Source organism: Microtus pennsylvanicus, chromosome 18, assembly GCF_037038515.1.
Source record: "Microtus pennsylvanicus isolate mMicPen1 chromosome 18, mMicPen1.hap1, whole genome shotgun sequence".
NCBI classification, from domain to species: Eukaryota; Metazoa; Chordata; class Mammalia; order Rodentia; family Cricetidae; genus Microtus; species Microtus pennsylvanicus.
The window spans coordinates 18,009,212-18,030,764 of record NC_134596.1 but is presented as its reverse complement, the minus strand read 5'-3'; the positions used below and the strand labels follow the sequence as shown (position 1 = coordinate 18,030,764).

The following is a 21,553-nucleotide window of genomic DNA, read 5'->3' as shown; positions in this document are numbered from 1 at the left end:
TCAAGGAGTTAGCCATCAGAAGGGCAGAATGCGATCTCCACACCCGACTATAAAAGGCATATAGCACTGAGGCCTAGGGCATGTGACCCCTTCTAAATAAAGATCACCCCCACAGTGGGAGCAGCTGACCAGAACAGAGGCATTCCCGGGGAATGAAGACAAGCTCTTAACACAATGTGAGGAGCCAGAGCCCACTTGTTCAACGCTGGGTCTGCCTACCCATCAGGGTCCATGGGCCTGTCTCAAGGTTTACATCATGATCTATTTTAGCAATCTGTGGGAGCTTGGAGGCAGACTTCATCACGTTTCCAGACATATTCCGGGTCTTCCCAGGTAGCTGAAGATTAAAGTTAAAATAAAACCGTGCCAAATACATGGCTGGACTCTCACAGCACAAAAACTCCAGAGGATTTACAAATGCTTGAACAAGCCTTCCACTTTCTCCCCAGGGGAATATGTACTACCAGCCTGCAAAGAAAAGCAAAGAAGGGGGGAAGAAAGCCTACGCTGCCCTGGTGACCAGGATTTGATAAACAAGAACTTAAGAACCGGTATCAGGGAAAAACAAAATAACAAGACCCAGAATTGTCTGTTTTACACTACCAGCCTTCATTTTGAGTTCCTGAACCCATCCTGAGATGATAATGTTTTCCCCTGCCAATAAAGGGGGCCACAATGGTTTCTCATTTTTAGGACAGGAGGAAAAGCCACACTCTGCAGGACCACTGCCCCAGTCAGTGTCTTTTTGACAGAAACAAGACTGCCTTGCCAGCAAAGTGAGCTTCCAGTGCAGCTTTTTGGATTTTCTGGCAGACATGGCCTCCAAACATGCAACAGGGGTGCTGTGAGCCGGTCACAAGCTGCTGACTCTGGCAGGCAAAGAGGCATTTAGAGGCCAAGTTCAGCAGTAAGGTCTTGGGCTTTACTTTTATTCTTTCTTTTTATTTGATTTTATTATATTTTAGTGGCAGTGTCCATACATAAAATCAAATACCAGAAAGCCTCTATATCAGAGCATCATCTTAAATAAACCCACTGAGAAGTCAGAAAACCACAGGTACTCAGGAAGATTCACCTCTGGAAAGCTGGTCTTCGGGAAATGGCGGCACAACCTAATAAACAGCTTCTGGGGCCAGAGTCAACCTTTTAGACTTCTGCATCTGGGGCCTTGGATCATTCTGACAATGGCATGAGAGAGATGAGCTCCTATCTACAGTCGATTTTCTCGGCCAATTAAAACTAGAGACGGTTTGCACGGTAGTGCTCCTCAGTGATGGTGGCAGGGACAGAGGGAACATCAGAACCACATCTTATAATCTACCAATGCAGACTGCTCTCTCTGCTTGGAAGAATGTGGATTTTCACAAAGCAGGTGCTGGGCTCACCCCTGGGCTCACAAAGCAGCCATGCATGGAAAGATACCGTCAGGATTTAACAATACTTCAAAAATCAACCTGCCCGGTGCTAGGAGACAGAACCACTGGAGGCTACAAAGTCCTGTCTTCTTGTAGAGAAGGAAACTCCGTGTAGAACTCAGCCAGGTCTGAGAGCAGAGGGTGGCGGACAAGTCCAGACAAAGGTAACTGGGCAAGGGTGTCGAGGATGTTGCTCGTAGGAGGGAGGGAACTGCAGCACTTCATGATGCAGTAAAATGGGGAAGGGGGAGAGCAAGACCACCAAGGAGCTTTCTAAGGGCCTACTACAGAAGTGTAGGTGGACAGCATGTTTATCCAAGCTGTGGGACAGTCACTGGTGCCAAGCAAAGTAGAAGGAAACAGAACAGGAGGCTGGAGAAAAGCTAAGTCACTGTTGTGGGAGCCAGCCATGAGATAAATATGGGCAGGTCACCCAAAGGAAGTTCTTTACTTCCAACCATTATCACCTGCCAGAGCAGAACTCGGCCATTGATAGATTTAATAAAAGGCCTGAGTAGTCTCAGTAGTTTACCCTGAAGCAATACCTGGCTGCAGGAAGAACCACAGACTGAGATTATCCGAGCACCACCCAAAAACAGATCATCCAAAGGAAATGCCTAACATTCCAACACCTGACAGTACCCACTCACCAGGATACCCCTAGACAAATGTCAGCCAATCAGGGGTCCTGAACTTCAAAAGCCCCTCCCCCTACCTTTACTACTATAAAAACCCAATTCTAATTGAGCTCGGGGCTCTCTGTTTATTCCAATACGTTGGACGTGCAGAGAGACTGAGTTTGCAAACATGCTGAAAATAAAGGCTCTTTGCTTTTACAACAAGGAGACTGAGTCCTTGCTGGCTTTTGCTGGGACTTTGCGGATTTGGGCATAACAACTGTGAACAATGAACAGAACAGGGTGGAGAATGACAGAGTGAAGCAACATTTGGGACGGCAAGGGCATGGATGTCCAATCAGAAAAGGAAGCATCTCAGAAGGGGCCCTAGTTGTAGTGTTTCTGGCATGACCATTAGCTAGAAGAACAAAAGTGTTGTCCCCCGTGGGTGGAACACAGAAAAAGCATAGAAACGAAGAGACATTCCATGGGACAGTCAGCTGCTGGGGGTGGTCTTCTTATGAATGGATGAAGTTCAAAGCTCAAAAAGCCGCCAGGTGGTGGTGCATGCCTTTAATCCCAGCACTCTGGAAGCAGAGGCAGACAGATCTCTGACTTTGAGGCCAGCATGGTCTACAAAACAATTTTCAGAATGGCTAGTGTGGTAGTATGAAAGAAAATGACCCCAAAGGGAGTGGAACTATTAGGAGGTGTGTTCTTGCTAGAGGAAGTGTGGCCCGGCTTTGAGGTGTCCTATGCTCAAGCTATTCCCAGTGTCACAGTCTACTTCCTGTTGTCTTCTGATCAAGATGAAGCCAGGACCATGCCTGCCTGTACACCGCCATGCTTCCCATCATGATTATAACCTTCTAGAACAGTAAGCTGCCACCTCAGTTAAAAGTTCTCCTTTGTAAGAGTTGCCATGGTTATGGTGTCTCTTCTCAACAATTTTTAAAACCCTAACTAAGATAGCCAGGACTACACAAAGAAACTTTGTCTCAAAAACAAAAAAAACAGAAAAAGCTCAAAAAGAGGCCTGGACTTGAGACTTTATTTGCAACGTAGGTAAGGACAAGAGGATGCTAAAGGAATAGTAAATACAATGAAGTGAGAGAAAGGGTTGAGACTCTGGCCATGACTTGGTCTGAATAATTGTGCTCCAAAATTCATGCACTAAAATCTAGTATCTGAGCACACGGTGAGGCTTTGTGATTAAGTCACAGGGATGGAGCCCTCCTAAGTGGGATTAGTGCCCTTGTAAAAGAGACACCAGAAAGTTGCCTTGCCCCTTTCTATTATGTGAAAACATGGAGGAAGGGTAAGGTGAACCCAGAAAGTAGGCCCTCATCAGACAGAGAACCTGTCAGCACCTTTTCTTAGACTGCCTGCCTCTAGCACTGTGAGAAACAAAGCCATTGTTTCTAAGTCATCTGGCTTGTGAAATGGTTACAGCAGTCCAAATAGGCTAAGTTCCATTGGCAGCCACCAGCTACTAAAGCCTAGATAGAGAAGAGGCCAACAAAGCAGCAGCTACAGGGGAAGATGGAGAAGCAGAAGCCATTTCGAAACAAGGACGCTCCAATGATCATACGTGAAGACAATGCCAGTTATTTCCTACTAAAGCAAAAAGGTCATAGGACAATTCCTTCAGGGCCTCTCACTGTTTAAGAACAACCCGAGCCTATATAAAATCAGATATACAAAGAATGCAGCCAATTCTTGCTCCGTACCATTGGCCAGCAGGCATGATCCAAGAAGGGTGAACACACCAAGTAAAAGCAGCCTATCAGCAACGCACAACCAGTGTTCCCCCTTTACAGCAACAACGTCACAGGGTGTTTCTCTTCAGACGCTGATGTCCTCCCTCTTCTGCCACTAGCCAGCAGGAAACAACTGGATGGAATTCTTCGCTTATTCGTTTTAAATGGCTTCCGTGAACTCAAGGTGGGCATTCTGCTGAGGACTCAATACCCTTGCCCTGGCTCCTTGAATGATGGTCCAGGGCTCTGACTGGAGACAGGCAGATGAGACGGCATGATTGAAGCCAGCTGTCTAGAGATGACGAAGGGAAGAACTTAGCCTCAAAGGAAGCCACTAAAGCTGCACTCTCCAGAGGAAAGAGAATGCCAGTCATCTATACTGCAAACATTCTAGTGGCTACGTCCAGAAGCGAAGGGAGGCAGGTGAACTGATTGAAACAGCGCAGTTTTCTTTTGCGAATATATCCATCACAGTATTATTTCAGTATAGAACCAATTCAAGAAATTGCATGAAATTGTTCAAGAATTTTTCCTATATACTATATCCTCCATGTTTTACACCAATAGCGGGTCTTTTCCTTGGGGCAGGCCACACAGCTCGGGCACACGTGGCTAGTGGCTACGATGCACATGACAGCACAGGCTGTATAGGAAGTGAGCAGAGGAAAAGAAGTCTAGTGGAAACAGAAAACCTACAGGAGCCGGTGACCTTGGCTGAGTTTTCAGGTTAGGGTAAGAAGGCAATATCCTTGAATGGACTCTGCGGTTTTACTCCATTGTGAAATCACAGGACACATCACCAGGACTGGCACAGCTGGCCAAGGAAGAGGCTGCAGAACACGGCCTTGGGAAGACCAGTTCCAGTCAACAGGCTCTCTGGCATCAAGGGCTCAATTTCTAACCCTGGTTGCTTTCCACTGTTTTCTTTTTAACCTTCCGTCCACTCTGTGAGGGAGGCAGGTTCCGTGCCATTTTGAAGATGAAGAAACTACAGCCTACGCAATTGAAATGACTTGGTAATTTCTGGCTACAGACCTTAGACTCTGACCCAGAATACAGGCCTTATCTCTGCCCTGAACTTCTTCAGAAACCGCTGGAGAGCGCGGTGAGACAGAGGCGGCTGTGAACGGTTGAGCAGGTGTTAGCTAATGATGCTGTAAACAGCACTTCCCTTTGCGCACAGCCCATAAGCCCCCCAAACGCTTGCTTGCCTAGACTTAGTCTGGTCACCATTACAGGGTAACATGACGGCTGTAGGAACAGGCCTAACCACAGCTCAGGGCAGCCCAGTCCCCCGGACTCTCATTTCTTTCTGCATTCAAATCTCTGAGGATGCTTTCTAAGATAAAATTTTTCAAATGCCAAGGCTACTTTAAAAACAAAATTTGGGGGCCTGGAAAAATGACTCAGCTCTTAACAGCACTGGCTGCTCTTCCAGAGAACCCAGGTTTGATTTCCTGCATTCACGTGGCAGTTCATACCTGCCTGAAAATCTGGTCCAGGGACACCACACCACTACATTCTTGTGGTGAACAGTCACACTCGCAGATAAAACACCCAAACACATTAAATAGATTTTTTAAAAAATTAAAATAAATAAAATAATTTGTTGCAATGGGCAAGGTAACTCATTCCTGTAATGTAGGACTTGGGAGACTAGGGCAGGAGAACTGTCAGGAATTCAAGAGTAGCGAGGTTCTAGGCCAGCCACAACTACAGATTGAGACCTTATTCAAAACCAGCCAAAAAGATTACTGTTTTTTCAAAGATAGGGAATTTAAGACAAAGATAGGAAATTGTTTTAATCAACCAGGAAAATACCTTTTTCCACTTAGCTCGTCAAGGTAGGATCCCAGCCTCTACTATTATAGGTCATACACCCCCCAACACACATATACACACCTCACCCCACAACCCCCTCCCCAACATACACAGAGAGAGAGAGAGAGAGAGAGAGAGAGAGAGAGAGAGAGAGAGAGAGAGATATCAAATTACAGGAATAACAATGTGTGGCTTCCTACTTGGACCCCAACTAAAGGGATGTTAAATCAGCTACCTGTAAAGGCTGAACTTGTACTAGTTGATTATACGCATTTCACAGATTAGACAAGCCTATCAACTTGGGGGTCTGGAGGGTTTCTTTTTGAGGAGGGCTCTTCCTAACTAGTTAAGATATATAGACTCTTTGAGTCTTTAACTGGGTCAGCCGTTAACAGCTAACATGCTAAGGGAAACCTTGATAGCCACTATGTCGAAATATTATTGAATTATTGAATGCAATATAAAGCAAATTCCCTGAACCACAGCCACATTCTAGCCAACAAAAGACAAAACAACAACTTGATTCTCATGGCATTTATCACATTAGGATAAGAGCTCAGGTATTCCACAAAGGAAATATGTGCACTGTAGATAAACAAACAAGCTTCAAGCATCATCAGGTGACTCGGGGGCCGCTGAATGTTTTCAAGTTTCCTTCACTAAGTGACTGCGTAAGACTTTCCCAACAGGTATACAATAATGGAAATGAAAGCCCAGGGTTTCAAAGACACACCCTCCTACAGAGCTGTCTCCTGGAAACTAGCACACAGGCCTCCTATCTATCAAGTGTTCCATATTAAACCAGGTCTCCTAAATCCCTGTGTCCTGAGAGTCATGGGTCACTTTCACAGGATATTAGTGAGTACCACACGTTTCCTCTCATCAGCCATATTCCAAGTTGGAAGCTCATGAGAAGGAACTCTTGCTCTACAAAGATGACGATGACGACGATGATGATTACGATACTATATAATCCTTTTACACAAAGAATGCAAGAATGGACCTGTGAGAAGCTCCTTTCTGCCCAGTCAGGGACTTACAAAGCACACCAAGTCACCTTTCCCATCCCAGAAGCTAAAGTTTAAAAAACGTCTTAGCCCCCAAATACAGACAATTCTTTCTAGCCAGACTTGGCCTCCGTCCAGGCCCCAGTCTTATATACCCTCAGCTTCCACCCACAGAGGAAAGCTAGCCAAGACCAACCCTAGCCCATCCTCAGGAAACATGTCCACAAGGCAATGTGAACACGTGAGAGAACCTCACCCTGCCCTGACAGAGACAAAGGGAAGGAGGAGGAAGAGGGGAAAACAAACAAGAAGGAGAAAGCGGAAATCCCATGGTCGCGCAGTCTTACTTTTCTGGCAGTGATTTGTGGTCCAGCAGCGGTAATTGTACTCGTTGTTGATGGTGGTCTTCTCACACATGGGCTTCTCCTCCAAGGTCCCAGGACACAGGTCCCCGCACTCCTTTGGGGGCTTGTTCCCCACAATGTAGTTATTGGACACTGCATCCAAGATGAGAGACCAGTCTATAGTGGAGAGGTAACAGAGGTCAGCATTCTTCTCAATCCTGATGGCCCCCCGAGTAATGTTCCTCAGGTTATAAAGCCCAATATCCTTGAGGTTGGTCATCTCAAAGATGACCAGTGCGTAGTTGTAGAAGAGTTTCCAGCCACGGATGACTGTGAGGTTGGGGAAGAGGTCTCCCAGGCTCTCGAGGCCGGCCACTCGAAACAGCAGCAAGTACTCGGTGATGACTGTGAGCTTGGGAAAGCGGTAGCTTCGGTAGTCCTCGGCCTTGGAGATGAGCAGGATGTGGAGGAAGCCCTCAATCACTGTGCAGTTTTCCAGGCGCTTCAGCTGCTGGTAGTCGTTGCGGATGTCAATGCCGGGCCCACAGACTGAAGGGAGACAAGAAGGCAAAGCCGGGCATTGTTAAACAGAGATCATTCTTAAAAATGACTTTCCAGTCCCCCAAACAGTGAGTTTCCACGAAACCTGCATTATCATTAAAGGTGACTCAGTTTTTTTAGTGCAAACTAATAAGACATGGGCTGCAGACTGCACACCTGCACAGCTACCTAGTTACTGTCACTCATGCACCTACGCTGATCCAGATGTGACATGCTCACTGACTCATGGAGAAGACAGCTACATTAACCATCCAAACTAAAGCTTTCAGTCCATGGTCACATAGGGTTACATGCAAAAGTCCATGATATAACTCAGTCTAGCCCTGAGTTGACAAGTTTCTCAGTCCCCAACCCTTCCATAGAGTGCAAGTTACCAATGCCCAGACAAAAGCTCAGCAGCCAAGTGTCAAGAACTTACTACTGTGTCTAGCCCAAGAGGTCTATTCAAGAACAGTTACTGTGACCTGGAGAGCAGACCCCATTTGATATGGACAGAAGAAATAACCAAATAAAAGACGGTATGAAAGGAAGAGGCACACACTTCTAACTTGTTATGTTATAACTTTAACATAATGCATTGTGATAATTAAGATGTTTCCTAAAGATGTTAAGAGATGTCAAAGTCTGTAAAAATCACTAATGATCTCAACAGTCACAGATAAACAGTGTTCATCTGTCTGTGCCAAGCTTTTCTCTGCAAATAATGAAAAAAAAAATCAAACAAGAACATAACATTTGTAATTACATTTATTTCACTTAGCTCCCATGAACACTTAACCACGCCAGTCTTTGTACAACTTCTTTTTTTTAAAGAGAAAAACTAGGTGCCTGCAGGATGGCTCAGCAGGGAGAGGGAGGTACTTGATGAGAAACCCTGAGTTCAATCCCTAGGACCCATTGTGGAAGAAGAGAACCAAGTCCAGCAAGATGTCCTGACTTGCACACTCAGATGTACACACACAGATACACTAACTGTTTTTACTGATTACTTTTTATTTAAAAAGGGGAAATTACTTTTAAATTATTAACAAGTACAAGTCCTTTATTCCTTTTAACTGATTTCCTGCTGTTAAGATACTTGGCCATCTGTTTTGTTGTTGTTGTTGTTTTGCTTTTTGTTTTTTGTTTGTTTGTTTTGCATTATAAACAGCATTCCAAACATCCAAGAGCACTTTCTTAGGATACAACCTAAAAGTAGAGGAACTAGCTCTGGCATTTGTAGGTGACAACAGTTTTTTCTGTAAAATGACCTCAATACTAGAACTTTTTATTTTTTCTTTCTTTATTTTTAACTTTGGTGTGGGTGTGCACATGCGTGTGAGCAGGTACCCACAGAGGCCAGAAAAGGGTGTCAGATCCTTCAGAGCTGGAGTTAACAGTGTGTGGAGAGACATCTAATGTGGAAACTGTTTTTAACCACTGGGCCATCTTTCTGGAGTATAGAAATCTAGACCCTGAACCTTTTATTTTCAAAATCCAGGAGCTAAGACCCACGGTGGACAACCGTCAGTCAAGACAGGGCAAGATGGGTGGAAGGCACAGAGAAAGCCTATTCCAATTTCCAACAGGATGAAGGAGAGGCAGCATCAAAGACAGGGTTTTGAACAACCTGTGGATTACAGAAGCCAGAGACAGGCAGAGTGACAGGAGGTCATGGGAGCAAAGGGTCAAAGGAAATGAGTGGGAAAACCCTGACGAGAAGGATCTTAGGAGATGAACACGACCTCACAGGAACCGAGCCCCCCTCAAGAATCCCACAGGGGAGAGAAGGCCAAGAAAGGCCTTGTGAAGGGTTAATCCAGGACAGACTCAAAGTGGATTAGAGCATTACAGCCACTGAAGGAACTGTGCAGGAACTGTGCAGGGATATGGTGATGAGGGGATAGCAGGAAAACCAAACAACACTTGAGAACCTAGATTATGAATCCATTTGGTCTAGTTCATTCACTCTGCTGAGAAAACAAGGCCCCTAAGACAGAAGACATGAGAGAAGGCAAACTCAGCATGTCAATCACACTGGACAATTCTGAGGGTCCTTGTCCTCTTCTATGATGCTTCCAACCACAGCTCACCTGAGATCACATAATCATTACGTTAAGGATGAGGAGACAGATCCAGAGAAGGCAACAACGCCTTGGTTCTGGCATGAGCAAGTTACCAGACAGTATGTGTGCCAGGTGAAGGACAAGAACTGGGAAGACTTATTCTTGGCTTGAGCAAGTTACACAGCAGCATCACTGAACAAGATATGGAAGCTGGGAGCATGGATCAGTGTCAGGGAAGAAAATGAAATGAGTTATTAGAAAGCCCTCTAAGATGGGGAATAGGCAGGTGGATATATTCGTGACCAGAATATGGGCCAGTAACATGTATTCCAAGATCACCTGGAAAACACGCTGTCTATAACACCCACATTCTGGGTTTCCCTTCCAAACCTGATGGATTCTTGTGACTTTTCCCATGATTAAAACCCCCTTCTTCCTCTTTGCGATGCTCACTGCTCACCTCCAACCCCACGCATTTCCCACTCAGGGTACATCCACCTTCTCGGGAGCCCAGCTCTAGCCTGTCTTCCTGTGTCCTCTCAATCTGGTCACTGCCATCATGACGGTAGCTCCAGGAGGATGGGAAATTATCTCCTATTTAGTTCACAAGTTATGTCTTCAGGGGTTGACATCCCACTGGATGCACGGCAGACAGCAGAGGACACATACATGGAGCATAAATGAATGGTACTCCGTCTTTGTCATTTCACCTCTGTAACTCTGATCTGACCACTGTCATCCTCAGCCTCCAGCCCATCCCTCCACCGAGTCCATCCTTGACCAAACACCAGGCAAAGAGGATTCTATAAGAGTACAGGGCCATCTATTTCTATGCTATCTCCTAGTATATCCCTGCTAGCATGCACGCTTGCTAGTTAGTCTTCCCTCCCCAAAGCCTGTTGCCTTGACAGGGCTTTCCCTTCACACACCCCATTCTCTTCTCAAGCAGGTTACAACCTAAACATCACCCACCCAGAGTGCTACGCTAATCAAGCGCTTCAACCCTTCTCCCAACTATTCCCTCCCATCTCTTTCCCCAGCTCTCATTTCTCCACTTTGCTTTTACCCAGCTTCAGTCAATGACTCAAAACCCTCATGGCAACAGGTCATTCGTCTGAAATGAGAAAAATTTTTTTTCCTATGCCCAACCTAAAAAGTATTATTCCTTCTATACCACTGTAAATCAGGTGTATTAATTTGATTTAAATTTACAGGAGCAATGAACTATGTTACTATATCAAATATGTACTTAAAACTATTAGCTATCAGGTCATCTGTTATTATTTCCAATAGAGGATAGAAATTCAGGACTCAGCAAAGAAGGACAGGGAGACATAACCAAAGTGTCTTTCACAGGCAATGAACATGCAGACAGTATGAAGGACCTGCTACCTTCTGCCAGCTGGCCGCTTCAACCAGGGAAGACCACTGGGAACAGAAGTCACATGTCACACAAAGCTGGGACTGGAAGCTCCTTGAGAAGAGCCATTTCCTTATTTACATTCCCACCCCCATTTATAGAACAAAGGAAAAATAGGAAGAAACTACCTACTTATTCCAGAAGAGAAGACAAGGCCAAGCCACAAAATACAAGGCAGGACCCACCAACCAGCCATTTTGGATTCTGACCGACACTGCCGGCCTTCGGGTGTTGTATGACAGAAACAGAAAAGGAGGATAATCAGGACGGTCCGTGAATGACAGCATACTGTTCAAAAGGCACAAGCCACAAACAGGAAAGCGATGCGGCACGCCTGCCTGTCAAAGAATCCTTGCAGGAAGGGAGAAAACACTCCCCAGCATGCAAGGCAGACACGTCCTCTGTTTACAGCTGAGCAGGGGAACCATGAAACACCCTTTCTCCCTTTCAAAGCCAACAGATACCTGGCAGACCCAAAAAGACCCCAATACTTGCTTCCGGAATATAGGTTCGATTTCAAAATGTAAGATCCCACGTGGCCTACAAAGAATAGTAGATGCTTATAGAAACGAAGGCAACCAGCAATAGGGAGAAAGGACGGTGCTGGGAGGTCAAGGGTGGTCCCCAGCTGCAGTGTCCCATGAGAGGACAGCAGAAGCAAAGCAGATGGATGCCACCAGGCAGTAGCATGACACCCAGGGGTCCTAGAAACGGGCAAAGAGCATAGTTAGGGTTGAACCCCAGAATGCCCTTCGGAATGTCCTTTATGGGTTCATACCCTCAAATGAACACATTCTACCTCTAGGCCCCTTTCCTCACCTGTAAAATGGGCTGTTCCTTCTACAGTGCCAACAGTCAGGTTGAGTGCTTTGTGTTCCTGTCATTGGGGGTGCGGTGATGGCTGCACCCCTAAGCATGTTAGCAAAAACATCCTTCTATTCTGTGACCCCAACCTAAATACCTCTAATAGGAAGGAAGCTAGCAAAGCCACTGACTAACCTACCAATAATTCCCACTCAAGAATAGCATTAGTTATCCATTTAAACAACAAAAAAAAAATGCTTTCAATTTCGATCTACTCACTCTCCTTCAGAAATATGGCAGAGCCGTAGTTTATAGCTGAAAATAAAAGACACTTAGAGCAGAATTTGAATTATTTTTTTTCCTATAGGTCTAAAGGTGGATGCTGGAGTAAGACATATTGGGTAACCACCTCCAGTTGGAGCTGACGATGAGCTCTAAAACAGCAAAGCCTTTGCACTGTGGAAGAAGCCCAGTCTGGCTTAGCCAGTGGCTCACTCTAACAGCCACGTCTCTTAAAATGAATCCACTGGTACCAGTAATTCCGTCAACTTAAACCACTTCTCTAGATGCCGTCACTCTGTAAAAGTCAAAATGACTTAAAAGGCGTGGCAGAGAATTACTGTCAATGAACTTTGTACGAGGAGAATGAACAACCCCCTCTCCAGCAATTGCCAAACCAACGAGGAAAAACAAACCTCCCATAACTCAATGGGCTGGACTCTGGGGCTGTGTTAAGAAAGACACGAGCTGTGCGGCTCTCAAGGGGTCAGGAAGACTTCTCAAAGAGAGGAATCCCTGAAGATAGTCTGAAGATAGGCAAGGGTTTGCTCTCCTTCTGTTTCTAGGATCCAAAATTAGGCCTAACAAGTATAAAGGGCGGGACATTCAGGCAGAGGCTGGTGGCAGCTTGAGGAAACCTGGGGTGCAACAAGTGCGGCAAAGAGAGTAAGAAGGTAGCAGGGCAGAGGCCAGACACCAGACGGAGGCACGCACTCCGAGGGCCCGCTTCACTTTGCACATAGGACGGCTTTCAGACTCCCCAACATGCAACAGAACCACACTACAGCTCTGAGGTTTGCTAGGTCACAAAGTGGCCCCGAAATCTGTGCATTTGAGAAATGGCAGATGCTGACTTTGTTGTTTCTGTTACTATTCTTTGAGACCCAGGAAACGACCCTTAACTCTCTCGTCACTACCCTTTCTCTGCACCCACTAAGATCTGCAGCATGACCCAGGGAAAAGCCTACACACCTGTGTCTCTCTCCCTCTCCCTGTGTGTGTGTGTGTATGCACGTGTGTGTGTATGCACGTGTGTGTATGCACGTGTGTGTGTGTATGCACGTGTGTGTGTATGCGCGTGTGTGTGCGTGCACGCGCATACATGCCTGCCTGTGCAGAGAGGAGATAGACGACTTGTCTTCTATTGTTGTCCACTTTACTACCATCAGAAAGGTTCTCCCTGAGCCAGAAGCCTGCCCTTTCGACCACGTTAGCTAACCATGGAAATCCTGGAACCACCTCCCTCCACACCCTGCTCACTCCCAAATGCTGAGAATACAGGTACATGCACCCATGCCTGGCTTTATACCAGAGTGCTTGGGATTTAAACACAGGCAGGTCCCCCAGGCTTGCATGGCAAGTGTTTTTACCACTGAGCCATTTCCTCAGCACCTGCATCTCTTTTTCTTGACTTTGCCTAAGCAAGCCGAGAAAAGCAACCTGTATAGAAAACACACGAACCGCACACTAAGGCCAAGAAAAAAATGGGGGAGGGGAGGTGGGAGAGCGAAGACAGAGCCTCCCCCAGCAGCTGATTCTGCTGTCCTTTCAGGTCTGAAAGCACAGCCCCAGGGGAGGGAGAAGTGGGGCCTTGACCTGCAGTAAAGGGCAACTAACCAGAAAATCAGATGGGGAGGGGGGGAAACAATGTTATGGTAACAAACACTGGTGATACTCCAGAGTTTGTCAGAGTAGAATTTTCTGTGTTAAGTGTAAACAGACACAATTCATGTTAAGCCTTTTATCTTCACGTGTCAAGGAGGACGTGTTTACACTGTGTATGTACATTTCTATTTCATACAGACAGCCAGCCTGGCCACCTGACACACTCCGTAAGTGAGAGCAGCGGCGGGCGTGTAAGGGATTTCCATTACACGGGTGACTTTGAGAACAGAAATTTAAAAACACAGTGTAATCTGGATGTGTGAAGTGTTCTTTGCCACCCTAAAGAAGAGCCATCTCACCATAGAAACAATCTAAATATCTTTGCGCATATAATGCAGTTCTGAAGGCTGGGCGCATGAAAACCAAGGCTGTGTGTGGCACGGAATTTAGAGAAGGATGAGGCGCTTTTAGCCTACCGTGCCAATTAAGAAATGGAAAATGTACAGGGAATTAATTCCAAGGCAAGGAAACACACTCGGGTGTCCCCTCCACGTAAGGCACCTGGGAGCAGTCAAGCCAGGACAAGCCTGCAGTGAGTATGGGCCTGCAGAGAAAGCCCTCCACTTTCCTTTTCCCTCTCCCGAGGTGTGACTTTCCGCTCAGAAGCAGGCAAGCATTCTATGCAAAGACCCACCTGTCTTCCTGCAGGCTGGCTTGACCCCACCCCCTACCCTCCTGCGTGCTCTGGGCTGACCCCCCCCCTCCTGCACGCTGGGTTGACCCCCTTACCCCCACCCTCCTGCATGCTGGCTTCCTGTCAGATGTGCTGCATCTTTCTGCTTCCGGGCCACATGCTCATTTCCAGAGTGTCTGTCTTCGTCCTACAAAGTTCCAGTTTCCTTAAGTGACCTGAGCTCATGTTAATGAACCAGTTACCAAAACGAAGCTGATAATCAGTGTGGAAACCCCATTCACTCACATTTTCCTTCAACCCTATGATGGGATTCTTCATGGTGGTGTCAAATTATGAACCTGGGGGTAGAGGATAAAATTCAGACGGACAGCCCTTGCCTGGCATGAACGAAGCCCTGGGTTCTATCCCCATGTGTGGAAAAAGAAAAGAACAAAAGAAAAATGTTTAAATATAAACATGTGTAAATATGCATGTAAACTCTTTTGTGTGTTTATATACATGCCTGCTTGTACCTCCTAAAACATGGAGGCTTCTGATTTGGGGATTCTGTGAGAATAATTCTGAGTTCTCATTAGACATCCAGAAGGACTGAGACCAGTCAGTCACTCCAGGCCTCATTTCCTTGTGGTTCAGATGCAAGTTTGGAACTAAATTTATTAATTCTTCCAACACACAGGTAAGTAAGCTTATTACAAGCTAAGTGCTTCCCAAGTGTTGAGAAGTCAGCAGTGATAAAAACGTTGGACTTCATGGGCTGACAGAACAGACAGCCCACCCACTCTGTGTCAGTGACCCAGAGTCAGGACACAGACCATGCTGTGGACTTGATGCACACGCAGATCAAGATAAGAGCGCTCTAGGTAGACACATAAATTGTAAGACATGATAAAATGTGAGTCTGAGACAGCAGAGATGGAATAGTCAAATAGTACTAAAATCTTCACCAAACCGTAACTCGGGAGGAGAAGTCCCTGCAAGCAGGTAGCTGATGTTAAGACTATAGGGGACCAGGGAAGTGGGAGTGTGTGTGTGTGTGTGTGCGTGCAAGAGAGAGAGAGAGAGAGAGAGAGAGAGAGAGAGAGAGAGAGAGAGAGAGAGAGAGAGAGAGAAAGAGAGACAGAGACAGAGACAGAGAGAGAGCACACACAGGAAGAGGAAGGCAAGACCAGCAAAGAGTTCACCCAGAAGATACTCAAATCCAAGGGGGAAACTTCCTACAAAGCAATGAAAAGGGACAGCCACTGTGGACTCCGGGATATGAACACTAGATAAACATGAAGTGTGAAACAGTCAACCTAACCAAACAATACTATAGGGAACCATGCATTCATGTTTATGGCAGTATTGATCACATCAATCAAAATATGGAAAAGACTCAGTGATGACCAATGGATAAACAGACTAAAAACAAAATCTAGATGTTCAATAGAACATTACTTGGCCTTGAAAGGGAATGAGACTCTAAAGTGTGACAAGGATGAATGAACCTTGAGGACACTGTGCTAAGTAAAACATGCCAATCAAAACAGGGGTCTAAGCTGGGCGGTGGTGGTGCACGCCTTTAATCCCAGCACTCGGGAGGCAGAGGCAGGTGGATCTCTGTGAGTTCGAGGCCAGCCTGGTCTACAAGAGCTAGTTCCAGGACAGGAACCAAAAAAGCTACAGAGAAACCCTGTCTCGAAAACAAAAAAAACAAAAACAAAAACAAAACCAGGGGTCTATCATTCTACTTTACCAAGTACATAGAATAGACAAATCAAAGGCACAGAAAATAGGAAAAGTGGTGACCAGGGACAGAAGGGATAAAGAAGTGGAGAGTTGTATATGGTATTTCAAGATGAAAAGAAATTTGGAGATGTGGTTAACATAAATTATACAAACGTAAACTATGAAAACAGTTCACAGTCTATTTTCTATGTAATTTGTCTTTTTTTTTTTTTTTGAGGCAAGAGGAAAACGGTCGTCCCATTTTACTTTACTCTTAATGCAGTCACACAAAGGTAAGAGAACAGCTGAAGGCAGGAATCAAACCTGCTACCACAAATCTGAGAGAGTCCAGCATGATGGGAGGCAGGTTGGGTCACAATTCTACTACAGTGCACACACACACACACACACACACACACACACACACACGGGCCCAGCGGCCCAGCAAGAGTCCTGCACTGACTCTATAAAGAGATGAGCTCACCTACAGGCAGACACACTGAGGCAGCTGGGCACCTGCATGCACCTTTTGGATTGGACAGAAGCCAGGATGCTACCCACATCTATGCAAACCAAATTGTACCAGCATCTCGCTACGTGGTAGGACAGAACTGCACCCGTCATTGACTTGCTAACTGTAAATGTTGGGTTGTGAGCCGGGCGGTGGTGGCGCACGCCTTTAATCCCAGCACTCGGGAGGCAGAGGCAGGCGGATCTCTGTGAGTTCGAGACCAGCCTGGTCTACAAGAGCTAGTACCAGGATAGGCTCCAAAGCCACAGAGAAACCCTGTCTCAAAAAACCAAAAACCAAAAACAAAAAAAAAAAAAAAAAAAAAGAGTTGAGTTGTTTTCCTTGATGCAGGTTATGTCTGAATGTCAACAGGGCTCTTCCCTTATAAAGGATCATGGGAAAAAGGGGGATCTTTCTTTGTTTGTTTTTTCAAGGCAGGGTTTTTCTCTGTAGCTTTGGAGCCTTTCCTGGAACTAGCACTTGTGGACCAGGCTGGCCTCAAACTCAGAGATCAGTCTGCTTCTGCCTCCGGAGTGCTGGAAAGGCGGGGATCTTGGGCTCTAACCTGTCCACTCCCATCATCCTTTGCTCCACTTTTATCATCACCCTCACCTCACCTCACCATGCGATAGCCTCTGTCTCTCCTGTAATTTCTGCCCTTTCTCTGCTCTAATAGCTGCAGACTCCCCACTATGGGTAATACTCTTTTGTATTCTCCAAGTATCGCGAGGATAATGTGAACCTCTAATTTCTACAGAGGCAAGCTGTACTTCTCACTAAGACTCTGCGAGACAGAGGAGTCCCTACCCACCAGTCCAAACAACCCACCAACTCAGCTCCCAGCATCCTACCATGAAAAATGTCGGAAACCAATGCCCACCGAGGTCTCGGCTCTCAGAATCATCTCAACGCTTTTACACATGAGCCCCAACATGGCAGTAACATTTCCATAAGCATCCTAAAACCAGCACCAACCAAAGGCAAAACTGCAAGAAATACTGACGTAGAATGAAGTCAGGGGTCATGAGCCACAAGTTGGCATGCACACCACAGTCACTAGGGAGTCTGACGTGTGTCTTTCCCTTCCCAGGATCACATGCTTTGTCTACAGAACTGCAGAAAACAATCTCATCACCACCCTGCTGACAGAATGAGGAAAATATAAACGGCATCAATCAGCTTAGTAACAGTGCAAGGTGCTGACTAACCAACAGGATGGAGGGCCAAGGTGATCCCTCTGGGTCACATCTATTGCAGTGTTTCTATCGGCCCCTTCATCGAGGACACTGATACACTGTTCCTCTAATTCAAGGACGAGTTTCCAGGGGAGATGGAAAAGGCACTGGATGAGAGCGTCAAAGAGCTAAAAAGATCAACAGATTGGAACTGCAACGGAGAGGAAATTATGTTATTTGGACACTGGGTGCAGAAAAAGAAACGCACAAATGTAGGAGGTGTGAAAAAGACTTAGGCAAATTAATTATATATAATTTCTCTATGTGATGATGGGGTGCTGTGCTGTACCCCCCCATCAGACAATCTTGGGCTACACCTAAGTGGCCCTTAGTAGAATAAGAGATGGAAGAAGAGACCCCAAATTGTGGGTTTCTTTCCGCCTCCACACTTGAACAGGCAAGTCAAGGGGCAAAACATCTAAGGGACAGGCAGACAGAGGCAAAGACCAGAAAGGCATCACAGGGAACAGCTACAGAAAATAAGCACACCAGGACCCTAGGAAGGGCTCTTTGGGTCCCACATGGCCAGCTGGGAAAAGCAGACCAAGAGTTTCAGTCAATACACACAGAAGGATTTACTGTAGATCACATTAAACTCTCTAGGAAGGTAACAAGCATTTCTGTGGTGGAGCCCTTTTTTGCGATTTCATAGGCCTGTTTGTATTGCCATTGAAACTCTTGGGCTCTTAGATGCCTTGGTCTTAAGATTTATTTTTATTTGACATGTATGTCTGAGTGGCTGCATGTATGTATATGTACCACATACCTGCCTGGTGGCTACAAAGGCCAGAAGGGGGAGTCAGATTCCCTGAAACCAAAGTCACAGGTGGTGTGTGAGCTGCCTGATGTGCTTGCTGGGTCCTCTGCAAAAATAGGAAGCGCTCTTAACAGTATTGCTTGCTGGGTCTTCTGCAAAAATAGGAAGCGCTCTTAACAGCTATACTATCTCTTCAGCCCCTGTCTGTCTTGTGCATCGAAGGAAACAAGGTAAATAAGGACCATGTTCCCTGTTTGGGATCACACTGGTATTGGGGAGCGGGTAGAAAGAGGACTTAAATCTAGGTTACTGTATGCAATTTTATGGGACAGCGTTCTTGTTTGGAGATCTCACTCAAGACTGAAAAGGATGCTACAGCCAGGTACAGAGCGCTGAGGAAGGACTCTCACACTGTACCCTGAGAGCTATATGATCAGTGTAGGCACTTCCCTATGGTGACTAGTAGACACCTCTGTTAGCATCTCCTCCATCGTCCCTCAAAGACTGACACTAAGGGAAGCTGGAAAAGGCACAGCAAGGCTTCGTTTTCTATTTCACAGCCCGTAAGTGAAAGGATAAAGTCCTGCTTCTTTGGGGAAATTACTGTTGTTCCAGACCTAATACCGCTAACAAACAAACAAAAGAGTGTAAATACAGAAGTCATAACCCATAGGAAGAAATGAAGACAGAAAGCACAACTCCAGCGTAACATAACCACAGAAACTCTACAGGCATTCTCAAAGGACAGAGGCATATCTCACAAATTCCATTCACAGGATCCCAGCTTCATCAGGCATCTGCCACTCACTCCCCATCTCCACCAAATCACATTCCTTTCTTTATCTCAACTCCCAAGTAGGCAGCTGCTTCCATGTAGCACTTAGATACCATTCAAACTTCTCTCTGCAAGGTGGGGGAAGCGGGCCTCCTTGGTTTCACTGTACATCCTTCACTTGATGCTAGCATTCAGATTACATGAAGAGCCTAACCGTAAGAGCTACCACCAGGGGTGCCTGCAAGATGGCTCGGTGGGTAAAAGGTGCCTGCCACACAAACCTGGTGACTGTTTCAATTGCTAGAACGCTTGTAAAATTGCAAAGAGAGAAATAACTCTACATAGTCATCTTCTGATCTCCCCCCTGGCCCTCATGCCTATACACCCCCACATACATCCATACACAGAGAGAATAAAAATAAAAGTTTTCAAATAATTTTTTTTAATGTTACCACTAGAGGTTAGATGGTTCATTAGGTAAAACTCTTGCTATGGAAGTGAGAGGCCTAGAGTTCATATTGCAATCTGAAGTTTAAAAAAAATGTGCAATTTAGGATATTCTTCATTATTATTTAGTGTGCGTGTGTGTGTGTGTGTGTGTGTGTGTGTGTACATCTCCAGGAACTGTAGTGGCAGGCGGCTGTGAGCTGCCCAACGGGGGTTCCAGGAAGCAAACCCAGACCCTCTGCACAAGCAGCAGTGCTGTTTGCACAGCCATCTCTCCAGCCCGTGTTCTTCTGTTTAGTTCTGCTTACTGTCTTTACAGGTTCTGATTGAGACATATAATTCTCAAGGACGTGGAGATTTCTGATGATCTCAAACAACCTTCAACGCCAACAACACTCTTCAATGAGGTGTGAGGTTAGTACCTGCTCCTTCAACCAAGCAGGCAGAGGAACCCTACAGACTGAGGTGCCAAGGAGACAAGGAAGAAAACTAGGCCAGCCACACCCTATTCCTGGTCCAAAAAGGCAGCCGATGTCCCCAAAGCCACAAAGCAAAACAAACGAGGGCCTAAAAGTATCATATAAGTTGGTTTTGACTGGGGGGGGGGGGGGCATCTCGATTTGGTGAGTTCCTGTGGGAGACTAGAGTGCAGCACAGAACAGATCCCACGAATACACGGTAATGATGGGACTGAGGTTCCAACTCGAGCTTCTCACAACTGTCCATCACACCCTAGCATGGACAAGGTATCAATGCGCTTAAAAGTCAGAGGAGAGGTACACCATGCAGTCAAGAACAATTATGGAAAAACAATCCAAAAGCCTGAGATGGCAAAGGATCAAGTTTCAGTGCTGAGAGAGGAGCAGACACGTTTCCTGGTAGTAGATAGCAGGAACCACGACTAAGATGAGGGCAGCTGCACAGACCCGAGTTCGGTTCTCTCAGAGGGGAAACTCTCCGACCTCCTCCTCTTTCGGGTAATGAAGGCACAGCCTGGAAGAACGCCAACCCTGGAATCTGAAGAGCACAGAAAATGGAAGATCACTCTGCCAAGGAACCAATCCATGCTAGCTGGAGAAAGCGCCGAAGGAAAGCACTGTGTTCAGTGTGCCCAGGAAGCAGAGACCTTGGAGACCTCTAAGCCTGTGGGTATGGCTCCTGCAGTATGAAGCAGAAGGCAGCACCCGCTGGACAGCAGCCCTGCTTAGGAACCATGTGCATCCGCCTCTGTGAGGAAACTGCCTGGAACAAAACTCTAGGTGCAGGACCAGGAAATCACTCAGCCGTGGAGAAGTCCTCAACAAATGTCTCACGTACCAACAATAGGTACTAAGTCCTGTCCCACGTGCAACAAGCATGTACCACAAACATATCAAGGCCAACACCACCTCCATGCTGGCTGTCATCTGCTCATCTCAGACAGGCCCAGCAGGGATAGGCTTCCCCAGTCAGCCACAACTCAGAGATCAAGAGAGAGATGCTCACATAGGAACAGCCAGCAGAGCTGGAGGTGGGGGTAGGAAGCTGTGGAGACTGTACAGCCCCAGTAAGTCAACACCAACACATGTTCCATGTGCTTCTCAAGCTCTTTCTTCAATGCTTAGGGTCAACAGGACACAGGGCAAAGAGACATGAGGCGACCTATCCGACCTTGAAAACTAAAAAGCAGGCTCTCGCAATGCATGTTCTATCCAGTCTTACCTGGATAATGGGCTCGCTTCTTCCCCGGTGCCCTCCCCATTCATGTTT

At 46.2% G+C, this 21,553-nt stretch overlaps 1 protein-coding gene across 2 annotated transcripts in view; it reads right to left on the bottom strand.

The window, feature by feature from the left end:
- The window catches only part of Igf1r (insulin like growth factor 1 receptor), a 267,729-nt gene that overhangs the window by 213,817 nt on the left and 32,359 nt on the right, over nucleotides 1–21,553 (bottom strand). For both annotated transcript variants that reach the window (XM_075952901.1, XM_075952902.1), the window contains exon 2: nucleotides 6,968–7,513. In XM_075952901.1, coding sequence (XP_075809016.1) covers nucleotides 6,968–7,513 — 546 coding nt within the window. The remainder of the gene's footprint in view (nucleotides 1–6,967; nucleotides 7,514–21,553) is intronic.